General features: G+C 36.1%; 1 protein-coding gene across 7 annotated transcripts in view; it reads left to right on the forward strand.

Annotated features, from left to right (window-relative positions):
- ZNF280D (zinc finger protein 280D) overlaps positions 1-15,106 on the forward strand; it is a 54,743-nt gene extending 39,637 nt beyond the window's left edge. For 5 of the 7 annotated variants that reach the window (XM_075432219.1, XM_075432222.1, XM_075432220.1 and 2 more), the window contains one exon: positions 13,295-15,106. In XM_075432219.1, the coding sequence (XP_075288334.1) occupies positions 13,295-13,928 (634 nt within the window). In that variant the 3' untranslated portion in view covers positions 13,929-15,106. Of the gene's footprint in view, positions 1-410; positions 509-8,692; positions 8,749-13,294 lie in introns of all 7 variants that reach the window. The other 2 variants (XR_012765202.1, XM_075432225.1) reach the window with 2 other exon arrangements.
- Positions 15,107-26,741: the final 11,635 nt, after the last annotated feature.

Consider the following 26,741-nt stretch of genomic DNA (forward strand, 5'->3'; position numbering starts at 1 on the left):
AAACAATGACTCACAGTTATGATCTTGAACGCTTTTGGATCTTCTCTTGCATCTCACAGATGGTATCTCTTATTAGATGTCAGACTGTCTGTATGTGTTGTAAAACTCATCTTTATTGCTAATGACCAGACGTGTTCTACGAGCTCTGTGTAAAGTTGATGCAATTGTCGTTGAACCAGTATCCTGCCATTAGTTAGTAATATAGATAACCTAGCTGGAGATTTTCCAGCAGGAATTGCTTTTTAAGTTGTTACTCTGCATAAAGTTGCCTTGTTTGTTTAGTGATCCACACTGTGCTGAGGGAATAAGGCTTAATAACTATGCCAGTACTCTTCTAATGCTCAACTCTCTGCTTTGCGCAACAATTAACGTATTTTTAAATGAACTGACAGCAGACATTTTTGTTGCAGGGAAGTTGAAAGTGAGCAGGTATCCTATACTGCCTTGGCTCACTGACACATCATTGTGGACCAGAAAATTGAACCCAGTCCATCTTGGGATTATTTTGGTATGTAAGTGAACAAGGATCTGACCAGACCTTTCCTTTTTCTTCATACGTTGAAGCTGTGGTATTCTCTTCTTGCATCTTTTAGGCAACATGTCTGGTCTTTTCTCACAATATTGTGGTCTGGCAAAGGCACTTCTGTGATAACATTCTCTGCTTTGCAGCGCTGACTTGCAGCTTTTTGGGGGCTTTACTCCTTTGAAGAGAGGCTTACCGGGAGTTTCACTTATGTGATGCAGTGTTTCTTTTCTGCTCAAGTCTATCGATATCATCCCAAGCTAGAGTAGTGTAGAAGTGATGGCATATATGTGTCAACATCAAAGCCCATTTTGTTCTGAACTTGATCCTAGCTTCTGAAACTAAAGGGATTTGTCATTCTCTTTAGGTGTTCATTAAAACATACAAGTGCTGATCTATTTAATATTCAAGGAAGTTGCATTTTTGTCTGCCAGTGACTTTACAGTATATAATGACAAAATATGCTTTGAATTACTTATGTCGCTTGTAACTGCATAAACTGAATCTTGGCTGAAGGAATTTATTAGCTGCGTTGCTCTGGTAGCTAAGCTTCTTTTTGCTCCTAAATACTGTTGGAAGAAAGCATGTGGTGGAAGCAGATACATTTATAGAGTCTTGGTTCTGAGGGTGGAGCAGCCACAGTTCATTCACACCTTGTTCTTTTGGTATCGTCTCTCATCTTCAGGGATGCTCTGCTCAAGCTGCTGAGGCATCTGCTGCTTTTGATTTCACTGCTTCTGACTTCATCTTTAGTTCTAGATTATCTATGGCAAGTTTATCCATCAACAGGTTGTCTGGATATATGATAAACTTTCCTTTTGTCATGATGAACATCTAGTGTTCCTTCAAACTCAACCTTCTGCTTACAGCAGATGTGTGTCTTGGTTGAATCTTTAATTTACTAGCTTTCAAGCAACCTAATCTTACTCTGAGATCAGTCACTGTTATAACCTCCTAGTTATAAGAGATTATTTCGGATGAATGCAACCTGTTCTTGATTTGCAACACTTTCTTTTTCTGCATAATCAAATTCTCTGAGATTAATCGATTTTTTTTTTTTCCGTTATTTTTGTCCTCTTCACTTCTAGTATTCAAACAATAACAGTTTTGGTGATACTGAGCTCCTGCAACCACTGTGGTATTGCTAATAATAGCAAAGATCCTGTCATCCATTGTCTCTTATGCGTATTTTGTGATTGAGCATCTGCACGCTTACTCAGTACTCTAAAGTCTCGTTCTTTTTGCGACTTTTTTTTTTTCTGACAGAAGCTATGTTCTATCTTGAATGCTGCTGTTCAAGCATCGGTTACCTACTACAGGTTTTTCTTGCAGGACTTCTGTTTTGACACAGCAGCATTCAGAAAAGCATAGTGGGTTTGTGTTTTCACTGGGAACACGCTGTTGTATTTCAGAAGAAGTTGAATCTGTGATGTTTCACTTTCATTCGGGTTTCCAGCAACAACAAAAAACATGATTGCAGATTTTCGTGGCTTTCAGAAATGTTCTCTAAGAATTTTCCAGAAATTACACTAGATAGACACTTCAGTTTGAATTTATGTGAATTATACCTCTTCTGAATGCTCATTTGGAATATTATCATTTGGTTCTCTTGCAGCATTGCTACAGAAATTTTTTGAGTTTCAGGCTCGCCGTTGAAACACTTATAAGCTACATTCAGATTTGCTGGCTTTGTGTAAATAGTTCACAGAGAAACAATTATCATCATGGCATCCTGTTTCCATTTGTGTGAGGATCTCGGAAAAGTTACTCATGAGGAAAACTTGTAACATAAAACCATTACTAAACTATGCAAGTAAACCTACCTGACTTGATATCAAATATTGCTGATGGTCCCAAAATCTACCAAGTTATGTGAATAATGCAACATGTTGGACCACGTCTGCAAGGACAGATCATGAATATGCATGGTGTAGCCAGTTTAGCTTATGGTCAAGGAACTGAGATTTCATTTGTGTGTTCCTTAACCTGTCTGTCTCTTGTTGTTTTTAGGACGTTGAGTATCACTGCCTTATAGGTTCTTAAAAGAGATGTAGTTGCAGGGCAGCCTTGCTCGATTAGCAAATTCTATATTACCTTTGTTTTGCAAGTGTTTCGGACAGGAAGGTAGATGTTTGTTTCTTACTGTGTTAAATGTTTGTAACTGTGCAGCTTTGTGTGTAATAACACTTCACTACTCAAGATAATGATAGCTATTATGTAGCTGCCTTCATTGCTAACCTGATTTTACAGGTGAGAAACTGGAGACAGTGTCAAGTAACCTGAATGTCACCATCTTTCCTTTTCCATTCAGTCATTAACAGTGTAAAACACCATAGCGTAGAAGCAGCTTTTTCTTCTCTCTAACCATGTATTACAGAATCACAGAATGGTAGGGGTTGGAAGGGACCTCTGTGGGCCATCTAGTCCAACTCCCCTGCTGAAGCAGGGTCACCTAGAGCAGGCTGCACAGGACCTTGTCCAGGCAGGTCTTGAATATCTCCAGAGAAGGAGAATCCACAACCTCCCTGGGCAGCCTGTTCCAGTGCTCCGTCACCCTCAGAGTGAAGAAGGTCTTCTTCATGTTCAGGTTGAACTTCCTGTGCTTCAGTTTGTGCCCATTGCCCCTTGTCCTGTCACTGGGCACCACTGAAAAGAGCTTGGCCCCATCCTCCTGACACCCACCTTTCAGATGTTTATAAGCATTTATTAGGTCCCCTCTCAGCCTTCTCTTCTTCAGGCTGAACAAGCCGAGCTCCCTCAGTCTTTCCTCATAGGACAGATGCTCCATTCACGTGTACCTTCCCAGTAAATGCTCATACAATCAGAAATTTGGGGGAGAATTGTTCCTTATGAATCATCGGCTCTACTTAGAGTTACATTTTTCAAAATGGAGAATTTCTGCTAAAAGCTGGAGTTTAAAAAAACAAAACAACAACAAAAAAAAAACAACAAACAGGCAAAACAAAACCACCACCACAATCCAAAGACCTTTCCATTCTTTTGTTTGTAAAATAGATTTATATTCATAATGCTGAGTATGGTTCAGTGGAGTGCCTGGAAGGCACCTTGAACCACTTGTTAACATGAAGTTGTTTTCTAGAAATTTTGGAATCTACAGTAGTCCTAGAACAGGTTACTTTTGGTTAGGGGTGGACAAAAAAGGGATGTTTGGCAGAAGATTCCAGCTGAGTTTCAGTACTGCTTACCCAGAGTAAGGGTAACTCTTTGGTTGTAAGAAAACATGACAGTTTGCTGGGAAGACAGTTGCTCATGATTTGAGCTCTCTGTGTGTGTGCAAATATACATAATTTTATTATGTAGTAGCAGGAAAAGAGTGAGATTGTGTGAATTTCAGAAATGAGAATATGCCCATCCATGCTTTGACTGTGCATTTTAGTCTAAGGCTGTACTTCCTGAAGATGGTCACAGTCTTTGTTTTATTTTCATCATGTTCTTTCCAGAAGCACTTGAGCTCCACAGGTGTAAGAAAGTACATTGCCTTTGTTGCTGTTTGAGAACTATGGTATTCAAGATTTCTTATGTCATGAAAGTGTTGGGAACATCACAAGATGCTGGTCTTCTAGTATCCACTTATGAAGCTTCTGCTAATTGCAAATTAGAATGAACTGCTTCCTAAAACTTATTTCGCAACAGAATTAAGGCTGAGAATGTATATCAGAAATCCAGAGTAAATCGTATTAACAAAGCTGTGGTTATCGCAAAATGTTATAAACCCTGTTCGCTTCCAAAACAGTATAAACTAGCCAGGTTGAATCTGATTTATAAGCTATAAAACATTACCATGGATATCTATCAGAATCTGAGGGTGTAAAATAATGTTAATAATGTATTTAAAAAATCTACAGATATTGGACCAATTCATACCCGTTTATTTTGGTAGCAAAACTTACCTTTATTCAGACAAGAACAACAGTATGTTTTTGTCCTTGGATGTACAATATCTGATTTCTTTGTGTCTAAATTGTTCTGTTCTTTCAGGAGTCACTGTTTTTAGACAAATTACTATTTCCAATATATGTAAGTTCTTGTGTAGAAATAGTTAAAGCAGTGAAGCGAAGCTAAATATTTGGTATTGCGTCATCTTTTACTGGTGTTGCTGCTCATTATTAAATACTTCAGAGTATTTCAAGTCCCTGACCCAAAAAATGTGGTTTGATTCACCCTGATCATTTTTCTTACTGTTAATTCGATGAGCATTGTTACAGTACTATCATAGCGATGTGATTTTAAAACAATCCTTTTTTGTAGTTACTTTTGCCATCTTTTATTGCAAATTAAGATGTAGTAATTAAAATAGTTATAAATGGTTAAGTTGTTGGTTACCTGCTAGAATATTAGTGTTAGAAGATGTTTATGTTGTGCTGAAAGCATGTGCTAAAGTTCTTTGGAAGGTCTGGGTTTAGCACTGCTTTAAATTAAATGAATTAAATTAGGAAAACACATATGGTAGATGTCAATCTAATATCAGTTACATTTTTCATAAAATTTAAGCTGATAAAGCTGTTTCTTCTGTCAAGTATTGTGCCTTGTAGACAGCCATTAAGACTTGCTGAGGTCATGAATCATTTAATTTATGATTAATAACATTATTTAAATATAGCAGAGGCAGCACCATACTTCAGCAGATTAAATTTACCTTTAATGCAGCATCAACAAAGAAGATACAGGCATAAGCAATTTTGAGGATTTTGTTCAGTTGTTCTTTTTTTTTAATAGGAAACCTTTGAAAGGTTAGACCTTATATTAGAACTGATGACCTAACAAGGTTTTCTAGGAGACACACTTCTTGCTATCTCTGTGATAGCATTTTCTTATATAAACATAGAAAATCAATTTTAGTGATGTGGTGATAAGCTGTTTAATTAATGTGGTTTTAAAAGTCAATAAATTTAAATAATTTATAGTCCATCTAATGTATAGAGTGTGCCTGCGAAGGTATTTTGAGTGAAGTACCTCCTCCAGATAGTAGTTGGAGGTTAGCTGCAATGTTTTACAGTTGCCTTAAGTAAACTACAGCTATGTTCTGGGTATTTGGGTTATGGTAGACAATTAAAAGAAAACTGAGCTTGTTTTGCAGAATCTTTTCTTTTGGTCGTAATGTAGCTTTATGCACTTTTATTTAAAAGTGCCTTTCAGCAAATTTATCATTTCAGATCTTAAATACTTGAATCATGGTTTAAAAGGCCTTTATGGTGAAGAGATTATTCCTCATGTAGGATTGGAGTAAGTGCTAGAATAAAAGTATCGCTAACCATCTTGACTGCTGCTTCCTGGTTTTCATGAGGTGAGATAGCTGGAACAGGTTACATGAAACAAGTTTATCTTACAATTTTGGTATACTGCATAAAACATTTAAAAATTCTGAAATGCTCTTCTGGAACTCTGACGTACGTTTAAGCTCAAAATAAGTATCAACTTAAAAATAGATTTCAGATTACCAAGTTGCTTACTTACAGTAAGTATCTTCATCCTTCTTTCTATTTTAACCGTACAGTATTTTAAAACATTGAATGTTAATTCATTATCCACTAGCTTAAAGACTGAAATCTCCGTTAGAGAGACAAGCTAAGTTGGAGGCAATGTCTTTTCTCCACACAGTGTAAGAATATCTCTGAACTTCATAACTAGCATGAAGATCCAAGACAATTCTTTTTTAACTATACATATACATACTGGGTCATGGTGTTCAGAAGATACGCGTACTGCAAAAATCTAGCTTTCTGTGTTTTACTACAAAAAGATACGGCAGTGTTGGAGGGACTCCTTTAGTATGTGTGTCACACCCAAAGATTTCCAGTTTGCAGTCAGTCCATTCTGGTCGATTTGTATGGCAGGTTCCAATAAAGGAATGGTTTAGTTGTCTTATGTATCTTCATCTTCAGGGAACTCAGAAACTGACCTGAGATCTGGGTAAATACTGCCTCTGAACTGCAACTCTTTGAGGGGTTTTTTTGTATGTACTTCTTTAAAGAGGAAATCTTTGGAAATGCCTCTTCAGACCTGATTTTTTTTTTTTTTCTAGACATTTCCCATGCTGCCTATCAGGAAGCTAAATGATCTCACAGTATGTCGTCTTAACTTATTTCAAAAATACTATCTTTGGATTCTGATTTTTACAAAATTGTCTTCTGTAAGAAGTTGTCTTTCTGTTGCCCTTCAAAAAGGGCCATCTGTTACAGAAATTCCAGCTGGTAATAGAATGGGAGAAGTCCTTACAACTAGTAAAGATTTTTCTTGTAACATTGCTTGCCTACTTCCCAAAATGCAGAGGGGTTGGTGAGGTTTTCTTAACAGAAGCAGTGATTTTGCAGAAATGTGAGAATGCTGTTCATCTTCATTCAGCAGCATTAAGCAAGATTCTTAAACATACACACTGATGCCTTTTCTTTCCATAAACTCCCATTACCACTTCAGGTGCATTGCTCTTAGGTTTTTCATCCCATACTGTGTTTCAGCATAATAGAAGATCGGGAATTTGTATTTTACTCCACAAAATTGTGTTCCAAAATACTGGCTTTCATTTAAAAATAAAACAAAAAATGCAACATCCCCCCAACCCAAACAAAACAAAAAAACTCCAACCCACACACCCTAGCCTGAGGGTGAGGCGCCCACCTGAAAAAGATGGAGAATACAGGCAGAATAGACTAGTCTGGTGTTGGCTTACAGGACGTCTGAACCAAGACCTTTCAGAACAATGTGCTGCGGTTCGATGTGGTCTGGGCCATGTGGAACCTCTGGTGTTTTTTTTCCAAGGGAATGCCTGTTGTTTTGCTACAGCCAGATGCTTGACATCTTGGCTTTGTTGAAATACGCAGTAGGAGGTCAAAGGACAGACAAGGTGCTGAAGAACTGAGAATATAAACTGATGAATCAGGTTGTTTAAAAACATAGCGTTTGAAATTCAGAGTGGTAGGTCAATAAATCTTCCTTTCCTGGTAGTTCCCAGTGGGGAATATGGTTGGCCAGGGCAGAGGAGGGTGGTGGATAGGGAAGGAAGCTCTGTGGTAGGGAGTGCAGTTATTTTGAGTAGAAAAGTGTTTCTTAGCATGGGTCATACATATATGGATTTTGTATGACAACTATAACAAAGTATAATAGAAGTATAGCAAAGGGTATTTTAGAAGATAGAGTAAGCTTAACTTTACCATACAATTTTTAAATATTTGCTGCATAATTTGGCCACATTGAAACAAAATATACCACCTCTGGGGGGGGGGGGGGAAATACTATGCTAAAAGTATGTAACATTATTTACACAGTTTAAAATATTTAAGAGGTGGTGATACAAACAATCATTTTAAATGTTCGTTGTAATGTACAGTGACCTTTTCTTTTTTAAAACGGAAACTAACTTATAGTTGTATTCAGACAGGAAAAAAAAAGTTTGATTTCTTAATTTTGTGACTTAGGCACTTAGAATTTCCAAAATGAGAGTAAGATTATATGGGTAAGATGTCCTGTAGTGTAGAGATGCTTTTAAAAGACCAATTTGGCTGTTTCCAAATGGCAAAAATTTCCGAATGTCACTTGCTTTTATTCTATTCTAAAATGGGGGGGGGAGAGGAAATTGCCTTTGTGCATGTTGTTTAGAGTTGAAAAGTTATTTCATTGGGTAAGTTTTAATAGAGACTTAACAAAATGCTTGTCACAGAAGAAACTTGTAAGAGTCTTCCTTATGCGTAATGTAATAGCATCTGTAGGGGTAAAACACTGTGATCCGTAAAAACTGCACTAACCTCAGCTTCCTCTTTCTTGCTTTTCCCTTGCTTTTTCTTTTTCCCTAGCAAAACACAGGTTTAGTTCAGATTTTTTCCCCCCTCTTCCCCGAATAAAAAGCTGTCCACATTTAGTTTGCATCCCACTCAGTAAGGCATAATTGAAATTACATACATGAAAAAGGCTACAAGAGTTGCTTTAAAATTTTGCTTTGTTTCTGTGTGTTTGATTTTTGGTTTTTTTGTGGGGGTTTTTTGTTTCTTTGTTTAACTTGTAAGACTATTTGCAAGCATCTGTACTGAGATCCATGCTCAATCTCTGCTACATAGCAGGTTTGTGGAATGTCAGTGTGAAAATATTTTTACAACTTTATATTGTAATCAGTTGCTCATGAATGTAAAATAGAAGAAATATCATTAAATGTTACAGAAAATTTGGAGACCTAATTTATCTGAAGGAAAAACAGAAACACCAGCTTTTGAAAGGTAAATACAATCATCAGGTACATATTATTTTATGCACTTGATTTCAATACATGCTGTGTTATTTCCCCAGTAATTGGGAAGAAGTATTTAATTAGTATTTTCATTATGTATATTTTCTGTCATAGAAAATTCTGAACAGCGGTCATAATGTACTTAACAAGACATTGTAGAATTTAGGTTCCAAGTGTCAAAATATGTTTGTAGTAATGCTTAAGCTGCCAATTAGTCAAGATTCATAAGACATTAAATAAATTGTACAGATTGCTTAAAGAAGCATTTTTTTTTTTAGAATATTACATGAGTTAACAGTATTATTGGGGAAATTGGGAAATAATTTTAAAATACAGTATAAATACAGTATAAAATGTTAATACTTGGATATTCATTTAGGTTTTTAAAAACATGCCATTTGTGGAAAGCATACTCAATCAAATTCTTAGCAGAGCAAATGTGTGAAATTGTTGGGTAACAGTTATAGCTCTACACTCTAAACATATGCAGAACTGTGGAATTTGTGAGTCTGGGGAAATAATTCAGATCTTTTACGTTACTTTTGATATATATTGTGGCCAGACTTACACTTCATATAATTGATCTAAATTATTACTCCAGATCCACAGTGTGAAATGTCTTCCTTCAGTTACTGATCTTTCACAACTGTTGTTGCTAATATAATCTTTAAAAGCTTAGTCAAAATGTAATTGTAGTTATTTGTTATATATGCGTTTACAGTGCCTTTAAAAAAGGCAGACTGCTTTGAGAGTCTCTCTGTAGGTTACTTCTATTCTTAAAAAAGGTTTTGCTTTATCTCTATTCTGGTCATGTGCAGTGTGGGCTAAATGATTTGAAATTTTACTTTCTCTTAAAATTCTTGCTTAAGAGTTGAGACTAAATGGTTCAGGTATCAGAAGCTAAGTCTGACTTTAAGCTACAGATTAGTAAACAGTCACTGTAATTCTATTTGAATATGATGTACTACTTTCTCCTGTCCTTCAGTTTAAGTAGACAAAAATAATTGTAATATATGAATCTGTTTTCTGTTAAAAGTTCATTTGATACTACTTTATGGGCTTTAAGACAGACATCTGGAGTATTGTAGCTCTAGCACCAGAGATTTTCAGTCCTCAAACGCTGTTCTCTGTTATTAAGCCATGGCAGTTATGTTGATATTAGCAAGTGCTTAGTGCTGCAGGAGCAGATCAGTAGATGAAAGCAGTTGATTCTGAGAATTCTGCATCTTCACTGTGCTGTGGTTCAGGTGTGTTATTTTAGACCAGACTTGCGTTCCCTGGACAGAATGCCCATACTGTGCACATATTCAGAGCTGTGTGGAACGTGCTTGGACTCTTGAGGACCCAACTGCATTAGAAGTTGAAGTACTTGCGGATCAGAGCCTCCGATTCATTTTCCTCAGAAAGAAAGCTAGTTTGCATGCCCTAGGCCTGCTCTGTAAACCAAACCAACCTAAACAGCTTGTGGGAACAGTCAAGGAATGTGCCTCAACCATGGTGGTGTTTCACACCAAACTTTTAATGTAAATGCAGATGTAATACAGGTTTTCCACATATTGAAGATGTGTTTGCACATACTTTGCAACTACTCTGTATGCAGATGCATAAATGTCAACTCTACATGAAGTTAAGTGAATATATATGGCAAAGAGCAGCAAAAAAAAATTGAGGCAATAGGATTTTAAAAGAACAAATATTCAGAGCCTAGCTTCCCTCAGCCTCACTTGGCACCCAAATCTTGCATTTGCTATACAATGAGAAAAAGAAAAAAAAAAAAACCCTCTTTGTAGGCTTCTGTAGATCTAAATGAACTTACTGCTGTGCTTAGTGATCTAAAAGATCACAGTTCTTTGTGGATAATTGTTTTTGTGATGGTGATTGTTGTGCAAAATCTTGCTCAATTTTATTTTTATACTCTGTTTTATTGGTTTAAATGACTGGCAGGAAGGTATGCTGATGAGAGACAGCATATTTCTGCATGAGAACTGAATATATATAGATTTTTCTTTTCTTCCCCACTTCCTCTCCCTCCTTTGCTGTGCTTTGCCAAAACTGAGTGAGAATGAGAGGCTGGGTTTGGATAAAGCTGGGGTTTGGGGTACTAGAAGATGAGCAAGATTGTGGTGGATTCCTTTTATATGTTAAGGGCAGATTTGTCCTTTGAAGAGTTCTCGGTGTGAATCTTGTGTGTTTGTGTGTACATATACGTAATCTATCTGGGGTTTCCAGTGTGGAAACACTGCTCTGCGTGTGTTAATGAGGCATTAGTCATCCCTTAATTTAAACCATATTTTTTTGTGTGTACGTGTGTTCAAAACTTTGCACATGAAGCATATTACTATGCTTGTTAACCCTGCAGCCACACCTCACCAAATGTCATATACATGGACACATATAGGACATATACAGTATGTACACTGTTTCATAAAGAGTTGACTGGATTTTCATATGAAAACAATTCTAAATATTTACTAGCATTTATACAGCTCTGTATAGCTTAAGTGTTTCTCTGGAATAGATGAGATAATTAGGAACAGTTGTGGCAAGACCAGTTGTGTCAGCCACAGCTAACAGAAGGTTCCAAGTGTTGGCTTTCATGGTGGAACTTAATCTTGACTTTTCCCTCAAATATTAGCCTTTGTCCCCTTTTTTCTGGAAGTTTGAAAGAGAGAAGAACAACTTGAATAGAAACTTCATTTGTATATTTGACAATGTCATTTACTGGTTTAGTCTAACAAATGAAAAAAACCTTTCTGTTTGACACAAGTAGCAAATATAGGTGGTGATTTGGTAAAGAGGTTGGCTTATCTCCTGAGTTAATTTCTTATTATGAAAGAAAAATCAGTGTGACGGGATGAGAAGATTTTTATGACTAACTCAGTGATCAGTAGGATTTCACTGCTGAAGGATACCTCAGCAGTCTCTTCCTCCTACTCAAAATATTCCTCTGACTTAAAGTCGAAGAAGGAAATGGAATATTGTTGGATTAGTTTATTTAAGTGAAAGTAAAACTTGAAAAAGGATTTCTGTAGGTTTGTAGTATGTAGCACCTCTTCCAGAATAACCATTTTCTGTAGATCTCAATATCATTTAGCATATAGGCAAAGCACATGAATTGTTTTAAATTTCTGGATCAGTAGAACAACATGTCTAGACTTTTAGCTTGAAAATACATCATAAAAACATAGTATCAGGAAATCAGTTATTCCTTTTAAGAGTCCTGAAAATGTCTGTTAAGGTAATGTTAAAAGTGGTTTTAGCCAAAAATTATTTCAAACCATTTTTAAAACTGAAGACATGAAGTACAAATGCGTTTTGATTAATGAGATATTTGGTGATGATATGTCTCTTGCATTTCTGTCTGCATGTCACTGCTCAGAGACTATTTTCAATTTAAGTTTTAATTTTTAAAAGCTAATATGGGAGACTTAATTGGTCCTAAGTTCACTGCTACATAGAATTTATATCTGAAAACAGACCAACTGTTGTTCTTCCATCTTCCTCCCCCTGCTTTATTTTGTCAGTCTCCATCATCATTTTGGGTAACCTGAGATACTTCTCATTCTGAAAATTTTTGAACTGTTTAGAAATGATAGTAAACTCTTACCAAATTTAAATCTTTACAGCAAAAATTGAGCTTCATCATTGAAAGGATGGGAGAATCTGGTATTCTTAGAACAAATGAAGATAAATATTAGAATCTAGTATTTAAGATTTTGACTGTTGGAATATGAACGTATGAGCAAATTGCATGTAGCAATATGAGCAGACTATTTTGTATTTTTGTGGGTACAGATGGGATCTGACATGTACAGTACAGTCTTGCTTTGGAGCATTCTGATCTATCTTTTTTTTTCCTCGTCACACTAAAGCACTGCATGCATGCGGCTTTACTGAAATAATATAAGGTTTAAACAATCAGTTTGTCTTCAAAGTTCATATGCTGTGTTTTATATTTTATTATACAGTAAGATTCTCTATTTTATGTTTCCTTTTTATAAACATACAGTTTTACTCTGAAAAGTGACTGAAAGCGCTGCTTCACAGATTCACTTTTCCAATGAATCCAATTGGTAGTTGCTGAACTAAATTTTAGATTTCCAGTTGTAAGCTTTTTTGCTTACTTTATTGCAGTCCATTTGACAGTATAAAGGTATGAACTGGCTTCTTGCACATCATCAACAAAAGTTTCCAAGTAGTTGTATCTGCATCTATGTCAAAGAGGCTGTGCAGGTAGAGGAATTGTATTTTGGAAAATTCCATGTGTCACAAAGGGGACAACTTAACCCTCCTTTCTGGAGATGAAATGCGAGGACTAAATAGTACTAATTGACTGCTAAATACAAAGCTGTGTTTGTAAATAGGTAAGAAAAATGTAGCTGTTAATTAAGTTCAGCCCATCTTACTGTGAAAATTTGTGAGAAATACCAAATAGAAAATCTACAATACCACTTTCTGAGTGTCACTTTGCAGAGTATAGCCATATGTTGCTTTATTTAATTTGTTATAAAAATAACTTCTTTTGTTTTTTTCAGCAAACAAGAGCATGACTCTTCAGACAAAACAAAAGAATGCAATAGAAATCAAACTAAAAATGTTGCATCAGTTGAAAAGAAAGAAGAAAACTCATCATTGTCAAATACAGAAAATGTTCCTAGTTTGGAACTTCCTGACAACAGCTCAAAGAATTCTTTGCATGAGAAAGCAGCATGTTGTGATTCAGATAACAAACAATTAGTAGATGGGAAACAAAAATGTATTCATGATGAAAGTGAGTTGAAAACTTGCCAAAGTTCAGATAATGTTATCTTGAATGAGCAGACTAAAGTACATAGCTTTGATGAAACTACACTTTCAGCAATGAACGCAAGGGACTTAAGACTGACATTGGGTGAAGATGTTAGTTTTGAGCAATTCTTGAGAAAAAGAGATGAACCTGAGTCCATTAGTTCAGACATTAGTGAACAAGGCAGTATTCATTTGGAGCCTTTGACTCCATCAGAGGTACTAGAACATGAAGCTACTGAAATTCTTCAAAAAGGTAATGTTGCACCTTCATCAAAGCAAGCTGGACAGCTCTTGGAACAAACAGATGAGACTTCTAAAGAAAGCAGTCCCAACAGAGTGGAAACAGCTATAAACAAGACAGACGAAAATGAAGCAAGCTGAAATTATTTTGATTTTATTGTTTGTTATAAACAATGGTAAGAACACCATAGACCATTCCTGATGAGTGTGCTCATTGATGCCAATTATTAAAAATTAAAAGGGGGGGGGCGACGGAGAGGGAGGAGAGAAAGAGACACTAAAGGGAAGTTTTGTGTATGAAGATAGCATGTATGTGTGTGTACAACTGAATAAACTAATTTACAAAAGGTAACACGTTCAAATACATCTTTCCATCTCTTGGATGTGATCTATCTTACTAGATTGACATTTGAAAGGAGGAATAAGTTCTAATTTCTATCGTTAACTAGCCAAAAATAAGGTGATTTGTTTGCCAAGAAAATATTTTAAACAGCAGAATTTAGTATTAATTCACTTCTAATGCTGAAATAGAGCACACTTGCAATGATGGTTATTGGTCTGCTGATAATTTGGGTAAACAGAACCCTTTGGACTTGGTGTCACATTCGTGTCTGTAAAAGCATGTAAACAGAATTATATGAATCTATGCACCTCTGTACAGGTGTAATCCTGCCAGGCTGTAAGCTTACCTTAATAAACTTTCAGTGAAAGTGGAATTATTACAATAAAAATAGATATTTGTGGGGTTTTCAGTGTGCAGGCTGTGCAGAAATGCCGAACATAACTGTATAAAGTAGAACATACTGCTGAAAGTACTGTAGCTGTTAGGCTTTTACCATTGTTTTGATTATTCTTAGCCGTAGGCCTGTAGGAGTGGTCCGTAAGTCACACAAAAGTATGGTCTCATGTAAAAACTGTTTTAAGCAAAAAGAAGGAAAACCCCGAACTGGAAGCACCAACTGGCATGCATTCTGCCGTTTTGCAGCTGCTACTGGCTAACTGTTACAAAAAGGACACAAGGGCATGTAAAGTAGAATGTACAGTTCAATTTCAGGACTTTTTATAGTCTAAATAGTGTACAGAAAGATGGCTGCTGGTTTTGGTTTGGGTTTTTGGGGTTTTTTTTGTCTTCTAGTTAGCAGCTAGATATAGGAATGCATATGATTAATGGTAGCTTGCTCTTACTTCATTGCTCCATTTGAAACATTCAGAATGTGCTTTTAACTACAGTTTTGTTTCTAATGAATGTTAAATGTTTTGAACAGCTGTTAAAGCACTGCTGTAAATTATTACTTTTTCAGTAAATATTTGGAACAAAATTTTGTCTTTGTGCATGATTTTATGCTCAGTTTGAAACTTTGGGCGTAGTCTTCCCACCCCCTTTTTTTTTTTTTAGAAGATTTAGTGACACTTCCCAGAAACTACTTCATCTAAAAGTTGTGAATTTTAAACTTAGTGGGGTTTTTTTATCTGTTGCTGTGTTTTTTGGTTGGTGGTTGTTTTTGTTGTTTTTTTTTTTTTAGAATTAAATGAGCAAGTGCCTATGCAGAAACATATTTTTGTAGCTGTGTATTGTGGTAAGATGTACTAACTTTTCCAGATTATATAAAGATATTTTTCTGGGCAGTTAGCATGCAACTGAAGTCTACTCTGCCCTCCTAGGTTAACTGGGCTCAGCTGCTACAAGTGAATCTAATCAGCAACAGTATCAAAATTTACAGACTGTCCAGCTTATTGCTGAAGCCTCTAAATAAACCACGTCAGTCTCAACATCTCAAACATTGCTTCAAACTCTGAAGAGTGTTATGACTTAAATTTTGAATTGCATCTTAATTTTCATCCATGCAGGTTTAGAAGACTTTTTAAAAGCAAAGTGGAACAGTTTGCATAGTCACAGCTCTTCAAGATCTGCCACTTTAAGAACTTTACATAACAAGACACACGAAAAAGTTGAAAGCAATAATAAGTTGCAGTATTATTTAGTTCTTTAAAGATTTTAGTGAAATCGTTAACTCAAGGTATGATTAACCAGTCTGTCTTTCATGCATGTACACGTGGAAGATTATAAAATACAGCATCACAATGAGGACAGTTTAAAGGACTTAATCAGCTGTGGAACTTGATGTGTGTGTTACTGAAGGAGTTCCTGAATGCGTCTATGTTTAAACCCAGAGAAATCTCTGTAGTATTTTTAATCTGATCGATGATCTTCCATGCAAATGATATATTTGGAATAATGCTCTGATATATGGTGTTGGAAAAGATGAAGTTCAACTGGAACCAGTTGTATGATCTTTGCTTGTAAATTCCTCATGTTTGTCTTTTGTTATGCAATTAAATTTTTAAACCATTTACCATTGTAATAATAACAATTTGGAAGAATTTGGCCACATACTGTTGAGAAAAGTTGGAGAATAAAACTCAGATCGGTAAATCTGCACATTTGGCAGACACATATATTCTCAGATACTTAACATATAAAGCATTGTTTGTTTCAAACCATGTAGAACGTGCATATGCAAAAGGTAATGTTAAGTATAAACCACCCAAATATCTAGTGGCCTTTTCAAAGGAAGAGGTGAGAGAGAACTAGATTGTTCTAGCAAGACCATAAGATAGTTTTAAATAGTTAAGTAAGGTGTATCATGAAAACAGTGGCATGGTGTTTTTCTGAAGGAGAAAAAGTAAAATTCATTACAATTTTTCCTACATCAAGTAATTCATTTGCTGACTGAACACTGTATGAGACTGCATAATTATGAAGATTAATCTCTATTGTGTTATTAGAGAGGCTTCCTAGAGACAAGTTAAACTGGTACTTTTGGCTGAAGTCACTCCAGAAAATCAAGTTACATTGAATACATTTTGAGTTATTTGAACATAAATGCACATAATTCACCACCTTGTCTGAGTCATTTAAAAGTGATTTTTTTTTTTCCCCCCCATCTAGCTGTCAGTGGTTCTTATTTTGTGCCATCTCCCTTTTTGTACTTAGGGAAGATATTTTGCCTCAACTTTTCATTCTTACCAAAAACCAGTAACTTAAAGTTAATTCTTGCTATCCATACTAGAATCACCATTTCCCCTTATCTCAAGAGATTTACCATATTTGCTTGAATAATCATTTCAGATTGTTTATATAATGTTTCTTTGTAAGGAAATCACATGCCATGTGTATGCTGTCTTCATTATTTGCACTTAATGGAAAACTGTTGTCATCATTAGCTTATGGTCAGTGAGCGTTCAGTCATTTGGAGCTTCCTCAAGTGCAGCCAACGTATCAGTCTGCATTGTGCAGTTTGGGAAAGAAACTTTGCGTTCCCTGTGGTTCAGTTTTTCTTTCACAGAATGGATGAATAAACCCAGGAAAAAAAATCAGATCAAATCATAGCATATACTGAGTTCTAAGTATTGGGTGATGATGTATTTTAAGCAAAATTTTTGTAACAAAACCATGTCTACTTTTCTTTTCCTGGAAATGGGGAGAGAGCGAGAATAACTCTGGGCAATAGGTGTTAAATTATGTTCTGTGGTGCTTTACTGCCAGAAGGCATGAGAAATTGAAGGTCAGGGTAAAGAATTTTGAGTAAACACTTTGTATTCTGCAAAACTTTAAATAAAAGATTTCAAAGCTTTTCTGCAGGCATTGTGCATTGTTATTTATATGCTGGCATGTAGAAAGCAGTTATTTTTTTATGCTGTAGGATATATACTAATATTCCACCAAAGACTGTGGCCGTAGGCTGTCACAGTAGAGTTTTGTTAGACTGTTTAGAAATTTTTGTGTAGGGCAAATTTTATACCTGATTGTTCTCGTTTTCATTAGCATTTGATTTTTGAGGCTTGTGAGCTTATTTTGTCTAATTGCATTCTGTATTTTTTTTGATGTATGCTTAATATGCCTCTAATAAAAAAAAATTGGTAAGTATGTTTTATGATTACTTGAATGATTTTTGCTTTTCATAAAACCTTTACTCCAGATTTACTGTAGCTCAGAAGGACAGTTCTTAGTTCTTATATGAAGCCCAGTATGTTATCTTCTTTGAACATTACATTTTTATGCATAATTTTGACTCTAATTTTTCCCCATTAATTCAGTGTGAAAAGGGAAAGTATGTTGACTGCTATTTCATATTAGTTTACAGACACTATGCAGAACGTTCTTTACTATGTTCCTTTAGTTTTGGGTCACTGTGCTAGCTTTAAAATACTTAATGAAAATTTTGTGTTCAGTCATTTCATTGACCCAAAGTAACCATGTTAAGTTGATGTTCCCTGTATATTGCACCGGATTTTTTAAAAAAATAAAAACGTGTAAAATGTTTAGCTGTGAAACACTTCATTTTGAGGCAGATTAATGTAGTTATTCCTGCAAGGTGCTATAAACTTACGTGTTTATTGATGTAAAAATAAACTGGTTTTGTTGTTTCTTACTGTTCAAACTGTTATTTCAGAGAGGCTGAGTTTCACAAAGTTATCGCAAAGATAACGTGTTAAATGTATATCTACATTTAAATTTGGGCAAGTTTAGCTTCATATTAAGAAAATGTTAAAATTACACGTATGGGCTGTGTCAGACAATTTAAAATAATATTAATTCCACAATGAAAAACTATTAGCTTGTTAGCAACCAATTCTCCATTCTTTAAACATTTTTTAAGTAGCATTGCTAAATGAATGCCTTAGGAGTTTAATGCTAATAAACTTAGTTTTATGTTTTAATTCATTATGTTCTCAGTGTTAGGCATTTAATTAAAAAGAGCTCTTTTCCCCAAAAATGTTGGTGAATGCAGTAGCTTATAATGGTATCTTTATAAAGAAAGTTGCCTCATACTGATAATGTGGTGGCCTTGAAAATGCAACCTTTGTAGGTTTTGCTCTTAAATAGTATAATTAGGAATTAATCCTTTTGACTAAAGGGAAGTAACCTGCAGGTCTGTCTCTAACAGCCTCTTGTGACTTTTTCATTCTGATCCTGTCACAGTATTCTAGCAACAAATTGAAGTCCGTACTTTCCTCTCTTTTAAGGCTGTAGAATTGGATCATGAATACTTAATAGTTTTTAAGTTTTTATATATTTGAATTGCCTGGGTGTTTGCTGCCTGAAATGAGGATTGAATTATGTGTACCAGTTTTTCAAATTTTCAGTTGAGATTTGTGTCTTTCCACTTAATCTTCTTGCAGACTTCACTTCCTCTTTGAGCTAGCAATGTGATGGCACGTGATATAATTTTCCCAGGATATTGAGTGAAATGCAATGTATCTGTTAAATATCATTTAAATAGCTGCTTTTCCCCTGTCACAATCCTTTGTATCTTGGAATGTCTCCTTCTCTTGACGGTTGGTCTGTAGTCAACTTTTAAGTTGTTGGCTGGTGATGAAAGGCAAAAGACACTTCTGCAGAAGAGAAGCAAAAGCAAATTCAGAGTTTTAGTCATGAATAGTAGTGTGCAATGTGCACAACAGGTTGGTTAACGTGCTTTACCTGATGAAGTTTTTTTTACTGATTCCGAAAATTTCAGCTTGAGGCAATCCAACTTTAATGGCTCTGAAAGATAGCAAAGAGCTTTAGATATGCGTATCAGGTCAGAATTCCCGAAAGGAGCCTAAGGCAACATCTTCATGCTAGGGAAGCTTTTCTTCTATTTATATGTCTTTCCACTCTTACTTTCTTTCCCAGATAACAGGTACTGGATGCCCTCTTGAGACCATAGAAAGGCCAGTTATCCTAGAGGACACGAGTGCTTGTATGATCTTCCTTGAGGGAACCAATAAGAAGTTCTTAATGTACGGCATGTATGCTGTTTTATATTAATATAGTAAGATGTGACGTAGTGTTGAATAGTGGCGTTTTATTAATCTTTGCTAAATAATGTTCTAGTAGTTCTTCCTAAGTCTCTTGACAATACTGTTTAAAATAAACATCCTTTTAACCATAGCTTGTCACTTTTCAGTGATCTTTGTCGGAGATAGCAGGCTAGTAAGTACCACAGCAGAAAAGTGTCAATGCAGGCTGTGTCATTCTCTGTTTTAAGGCTGATAATGACTTGGCCTTTCTTGAGGAAAACCCATGAAGTTTGTCTTCAGGTTTGTTATAAGAGAAGCTTCAACACACAGGACTTCTGTTATTTGTAGACCTGCTTGAAACATAATACTGATTCAGTTTAAATTAGTGAGATAAACTTATTAAAGCAGGACATACTTTTTAATACCCTAAAACTTACTCTGTTTAATAAAAGAAATGCATTGTCCTCTGGGTTCTTAAGAAGGCAGGCTTATGATGTAAAAGGAAATGAGAGTACAATCTGTGTTTAAAATACAGTAAACATACCGAGGTTTTTTGTGGCAAAAGTAATGCAAGTTACTTGTGATGGGAATGTATAATAATCCACTCTGTCCAGAATTATTATTCTCAGTTTTGTTCAGAGGAGTGAAAGAGAAAGCTTCCTCCTTTCCCTTTGCAGTTGTTTCCCTTAGCATATTTAAAATGCTAAGTGAAGGTGTAGTGCCAAGATCAAATCAGATATTACATTTGTATGTTCTTTAAATGTCAGAAGCAACATTATCATGAAAGGTGTTTGGAAGATGAGCTTGGGAGCTAAAATTCAAACCTTTAGGGATATTAAAAATAACAAACTGAGTACAGCATGGAACTAAAACATACACCAGTTAGAGTTTTGGCATTGTTCTACTAGTTGACCCCTGGCTGTTTCATAGTGATTTCTTTGTCTATCCTGCAGGATTTTAAAACCCTCCTAGTTTCTCCCCTAGATAGTCTTGTGCTCTTCACTTGTTTAATCTGTCTTTTCTCTGAAATTGGTGAATAATGAACATAACAGCATTCAAAGTAATTATTCCCAGCTTGTACATTTCCATATGAGGAATAAACACAGTGAGCTTTCAGTATACTGAACAGCTGCAAGTGATGAAACTATTGGATCAGTTCCTTTGGAAACTGTCTGCTTATTATGGCTGGATCTCCGGAGATGTTATTAGTTGATTGTATTTCAATTAACTGCTGCCACTGAAGGTAGAAACCTTTTCTGAGTATGACCTATACATCCTTCAGTGTTATGGCTTAAAGGTTATGATACGACTTTTATAATTCGCATGCATATGATGTATGTTTTTAGAGCTATGCAAATTCAACATATTTGGTTCATCCAAGCAAGCACATTGCAATAGGGGCACCCTACTGCAGTTACAGAAGACTCATTTTCAATATAATTTCTGAAAATTCAAATGTTATTGTGTAGGATTTTAGAAAGTAGAAAACTAGTCTGCTACCCAGGAAGAAGTTCAGCACTCACACTTTAGTCTTTAATTTTTTATATATGAAATCTTACCACATAAATAAACATGGAAGAGAATGGAGGGACTCAAAATGAATCCCAGTACTATGAGTAATTAGGAAGATTTCGGCTTCTAAGGAAACCTCTGGAAAAACTGAACTTGATAGGGGGTAAGTGGTGGCAGCATAGAAAGTCAGGTGAAATCTTAACTACGCTGGACTGTTACTGCATTCCCATTATTTTTCCTTGTACACACACACTCGCACGCTTGTTTTATGTGCAACTATAATGAAAACATAACTTGGTTTTATTTTCCCTGATGTAGATGAACAGAGTAATAAAGAACAAAAGGGGTGTTATTCTTCATCATGTTAAAAAGAGGGTAGAGTTCAGCAACAATCCCTTATGCTCCCTTGAGCACAAAGTTGTCTAAACAGATTGTAAAATTGCCTTTGTACTTGAATTAGAGCATCTAGCTAATCCAAACGTGCTGCTGACCAGGTGAGCTGCTCGGTGAAGGGAAATGGGAGTTCGTCTCCACTCTCCGTAAAAGCAGGTGAGATGTGCTCTCAGTCAGTTTGTGCTGAGGAAGGGGGTTCGTGAGGGCTCTGGGGAGCCTTGTTCCTGTCTGGGACAGCTGTGCCTCGCAAACTGTTGCTAGGCTTGTGCACTGCCACCAGGCTGAAGCTGGCCCTTCCTAGTACAGTCGATAGACACTATTAGATGTGGGAAAGTTGATTCGTTGGAATGAACCAAGAACAGAACTCTACATGAAAGTGGACCTCTTCGTCTGACTGTGAGTGTTCACAGTATGGTTTAACTACACTAGAGAACTGCTGTTTATCAGTGGTATCTTGGAAGCTTTTAACATGCCGTTACCTCTTATTTGCCATTTGTATTTTGGCAGTAATAGAAATATATCTGTTGTGTTCTCACATCGTATTTGGTTTACATTAGTGTATTCTTCATTTTATATATTTATACAGCCCTTACAAATACATTGGTTCTTTCCATCAAAATAAAATTTGGTGTTTGATAGAGCTTACAATCCACTTGGCACTTTTATGAGAGTTTCTTGATCACATCTCTTTTATATCATTTTGTATGTGACCCTGCATAAAATAAACTGGGCGGAGCAGGGGAAGGGAACTACGAGAAAAATGTTTTGAAGGTCAGTCTCTTGCTTATCCATAATTAGAGTTGGTAAAATATATCCACCCTGAACTGCTGACTCCCTGAAATAACAGCCTTTTTCTCTTCCTTATAGGCAATGGTAGGAATTCTGCTGAACAGAATCTCTAGAGAAAATACAAAGCAGCAAATGAAGAGTGTCAGTGGATTGTCAAGACGCCTCATTGCAATAAAAGATCAGTAAGAAGCAGCAGCAAATGGGAACTTTGCTGTGAGTGGAGTATAGAACATGTACAGGCAAAATGCTTCTGCTTTTAGTCTTTTAGTTAATGAGAGTAGAGGTCTCTGTCAAGAAATATGAGACTCGGTGCAGCTCTGACCAAACTGTCCATTACCGGTTGCTTCAAAGTACAAAGACATTTGACCTAACTGTAAGCTGATATTCTTGTGTATAATGTACACCAATTAGATAAAGGTCAATAATTGACAAAGTTCACTCAGTCCAAACTCGGGTGACAATTCCTGGCCATCAAGCTAAATATATTTCACTGCCATGTCTGGTTCAGGGGAGGTGTAAAGGTGCTTTCTGCGCCTCATTCGTATTACCCACTGCAGTCTCTTGTCTTTTATTTAATCTGCTGAAAAAGAACACGCACGGAGCAGGAAACCTTCATGCTTGCCGGAGACCATACTAAGTCAATACCACCTTTTTTTATTTGTGCAACACCTCTCATTTTGGGAATGCTGTAAAACCAGTTTCAGTTTAACTATCCTTGTGGTTTTTCTCCTAGCACAGGAAATGGACTCTCTCCTGGTGATAACTGGAAATCCAGAGAAAAACCAACAAAGATATAGAAGTAAAAAAAAAAAAAAAAGCTCATCATGTCCCCACTGCAACAGCAGGTTGTAGAGGTCATGTTACAGAGCCACTGAGCAGGCTCTTCCAGGCAAGGCCCGGTGGAAGCTCTAGAGGAAGTTACTGAAGCTGAGAACAGCTAAAAGAAAAGCAGATTCATCGGTTTAGGTTTCACAAGAGTGTCCTTTAAAATTCCAGTAGGTTCTGTGTCAGATGCTTGTATTTTTACCATTCCCATCATCAGCAAGTTCTGTGTTACAGATTGTACGTGACTAGAAAAGTTAAAAGGTAAAAGTTGATCAAAGAAAGTTAGCAAAAGAACTATTTTGTTCTGCGCATAGTTGTACAAATAAACTGAATTGACTAGAACATGCATATCTAAGGAAAGGTTCTCAACGCATGTGCTGAGCTTGAACAAAGAAGTTAGTAGCCCTTCTACTGATAACGGAAAGGCTCTGTCTGCACACGCTGTTAAGGTGAAGCAGACAAGACATTACTGTCTGTGTAGCTGGATAGCTACAGTAGTCGCCTATGAAACCATAGCTCATTAAATTTTACGCCTTAGAGTATGTGGGGGGATAAATGAATTGCAAGGTTAACCAGCTGCAGTGGTGAAATGGAGACATGCTTAACTAGATGTGATTTGAGATACTGGAACCAGAGTCCCTACAGGCAATGATTTCTCCTGTTACTACAGAAGCAAGACGGTGAATTTTTTTTTTTAACAATACAATGCATTTTTCAAAGCATGGGTGAAAATCTGGATAAAAGTCTCTGAGGTTCAGCTGACTCAGTAATGAGCTAAGACAGCTTGGTATGCAGTAGCTGTATTGATGATTGAGTCTGTAACCACTATGAGAAGATATTAGTGAAATTGAAAATAGGAGTAATTGGACCACTTCCAGACTTAAAAAAAACTCTTTGCAAAAGAACAGAAACAGCAACTGTAAAATATTCTAGTCTTCCTAAAATTGAATCAAGAGTCTTCTTGTCAATGAAACATGATAGGTTTATTAAAGATGCTGTAGAATATTCTATGAGAAAGTTGGTTTTATCTGCTGCGGTTTTTCTCCTTAATTTCTGTAGTATGTATGCTACTGCAGCTTCAGAACATCTGGGTACAGCAATTTTTTTCTTTTCTGCACCTGCAAGTGTAAGTACACACATAAACAAAAAAGAAATTAAATCTTTCACAGAGCCAAAAAGAAAGAAAAAAAACCAACCAGCCGTGAAGCTCAGGGGAGCAGTATGACAAGCGCTGAGCTGTAAACAAGCTTGAGAGGGATTTAATTCTTATGACAAGCGCCAGTGGTAGCATCTCACATGGACTCAGCATATGCGCACATTTCAGAGGGGGAATCACAGAGGACTTAATGCAAATATAAAAAAGCTCAAAGCACATCAGCCTATACTGTTCTAAAAATAGCCTCATAAATCGGGATGAGCTAGGGTTGCAATTATCTTGATTTTTCAGAATGTTGCCACTTGTAAGAAGGTTTCTGGTTTACACTCACACTGTAATTAGACTTTATAACATAAACTGCAAACTCTTTGGGGCAGGGATTGTGTCACATATTTGTAGAACAAGTACAACACAACCTCATGGGGTGGTTGTTTTCAGGGTGATAGTACATTATGAAGGCTGAGTAATAGCAGCTGTACTCAGTTTTAAAGAAACTTGTTTTAGGTCAGAACCTTTTTTGTTGTTGTGTTGTTAAGGAAAAAGATCTGAGATGTAATTTGATATCCAAATTAAATTTTAAAAGCCTCCAATGCACACTTATTCCCTAATTACAGTCAGGTCCTTTCTCTTTCAAGTATGCTCGTAACTGGCTTGTTTCTCTAGTAGCATTCTAAGAAGCGCATATCGCAAGCCATACCCTGCAGTCAGTACTAAAGCAGGTTTCCCCATGGCAGTTGATGAGTCAGTGCTGCGAGATGTAGCCAGTTTCCATGTAACCTTCAGGCAGCTTTGAGATGAGTAGCTTGCTCCCTGTGTTCCAGCCACTACACCAGTTTGCTCATTGAATAAATCAGAGCAGTGCTCTATTCACCTTAGATCTTCAATCCAGCTGCTTTTTCTGCTTTCCTCAGTCTGCAAGCAATTAATTTAAAGGTTAAATTTACTAGCAAAGGGTTAATAATCCTTGGAGGTATGGTTTTGGATTGTCTGCAGGCTCAGCCAAATGCCATTGTGTTGGGTTGTACTTAGCTAAACAACAGGTTTTAGTCGTAGTTTAGATTTCATTGCAAAAGGAGGCAGTATCTAGGAAAAGAGTGTCTCTCGTACCCAGTCTTTCTTGCTCACTTACATGACTGACAGTTGGAAGGACATACTGTTTTACCAAAGTTCTGTTGTGTTTTAAACCTAATGAATTTTAAACAGTTTTACAATACTGATATTTCTGGATTTAAATGAGATTTTTGTGACTGTGTGTAAATTACCCTTCATTTGTATGACGTAAATACTTGTTTTCTTAACCTGTTTCTAGATGTGTGTTTTGGACATCCCATGTACTACAAATGATTGAAAATGGCCTTGCATTTGCAGTTGGTATGAATAACCTTGAAAATAACACTCAACAGGCTTGATGTTACAGGCAGACTAGTTTCCCACCTTTGGCATGGAAAGATAAAGCTGCTCTTTCCCTGTCTCACAAATACAGTAACATCTGTATTTTAATTCTGATTTTTATTTCTATAGTTTCTCTTTTAAGGACAAGTAAGCATAAAGGGAGCTCCGTTTGTTTTGAAGTTAGTATTCTAATGGTTTGCAAAACTGTAAGTAAGCATTTTGTCTTCTAGGAACCTGTAATTATTTGCTTTACTGATTTAAAATTACCTGGATAGATCAGTGTATGGGAGAAGAGTAGAATATCAAAATCCCTTTTTACCAGGTGACTAGAAAGAAAATTTTTTAACTAATTCTTTGTTACCAGCGCAGATGGAAACTCCCAATCTGAACTGTCCATTTTTTATAGAAGTTTTGGGAATCATGTCTAAATAAAGATTCAAATACTGAGGTAGAGTTAAACCAGCGTTAAAATACAAGCATCTCTGAATCTTGAAAGCAAAATCCCAGTGTAGCTGGATCCTGTAATGTTTATTTTCTTTTTAAATGTTGAACATAGTGCTGCATATTGCAGAAAGCCACATAGTTATTTGTCCAAAATTCTGGGACTTTAAAGAGTTCCTGTGTGAAGGTAAGACACCATGTTTCCCTCTCAATATTTTACGTAGATCAAGAGCTAGTATCTGATTTAGCAAAACAAGCTATAGTGACTCCATTTATACTGTAATTCTTTGAAAGAAGCATTGTACCCCTGTCAGCAACTTGTTCTTCATTTGTGGCAAGATACAATAAATTTGACTTTTCTGAAGAGCTTCTAGAAGAAATCCTATGTAATATGTTCAGACCTAAAGGGTCTTGCATTAGACTAAACTGTTACTTTGCATACTTTAGGATTCCTGATTTTCAAGTGTCATTAATCTTGCCCATGAAGAGAAGGTCTGGGTTATGCTAAATATCTCATAGTAATTTTTAGAATTATAATGGATTCTTATGTTGTACTTGTCTTGCGCGAGTAGGTTGAAAATAGAGGAGAGTTGTGTTGATTATGGGCTCATCCATAAACTTCAATGTCTTCTAACCTGACACAGGTAATCCATGAAACT

Source organism: Opisthocomus hoazin, chromosome 10 (genome assembly GCF_030867145.1).
Source record: "Opisthocomus hoazin isolate bOpiHoa1 chromosome 10, bOpiHoa1.hap1, whole genome shotgun sequence".
Classification (NCBI taxonomy): Eukaryota; Metazoa; Chordata; class Aves; order Opisthocomiformes; family Opisthocomidae; genus Opisthocomus; species Opisthocomus hoazin.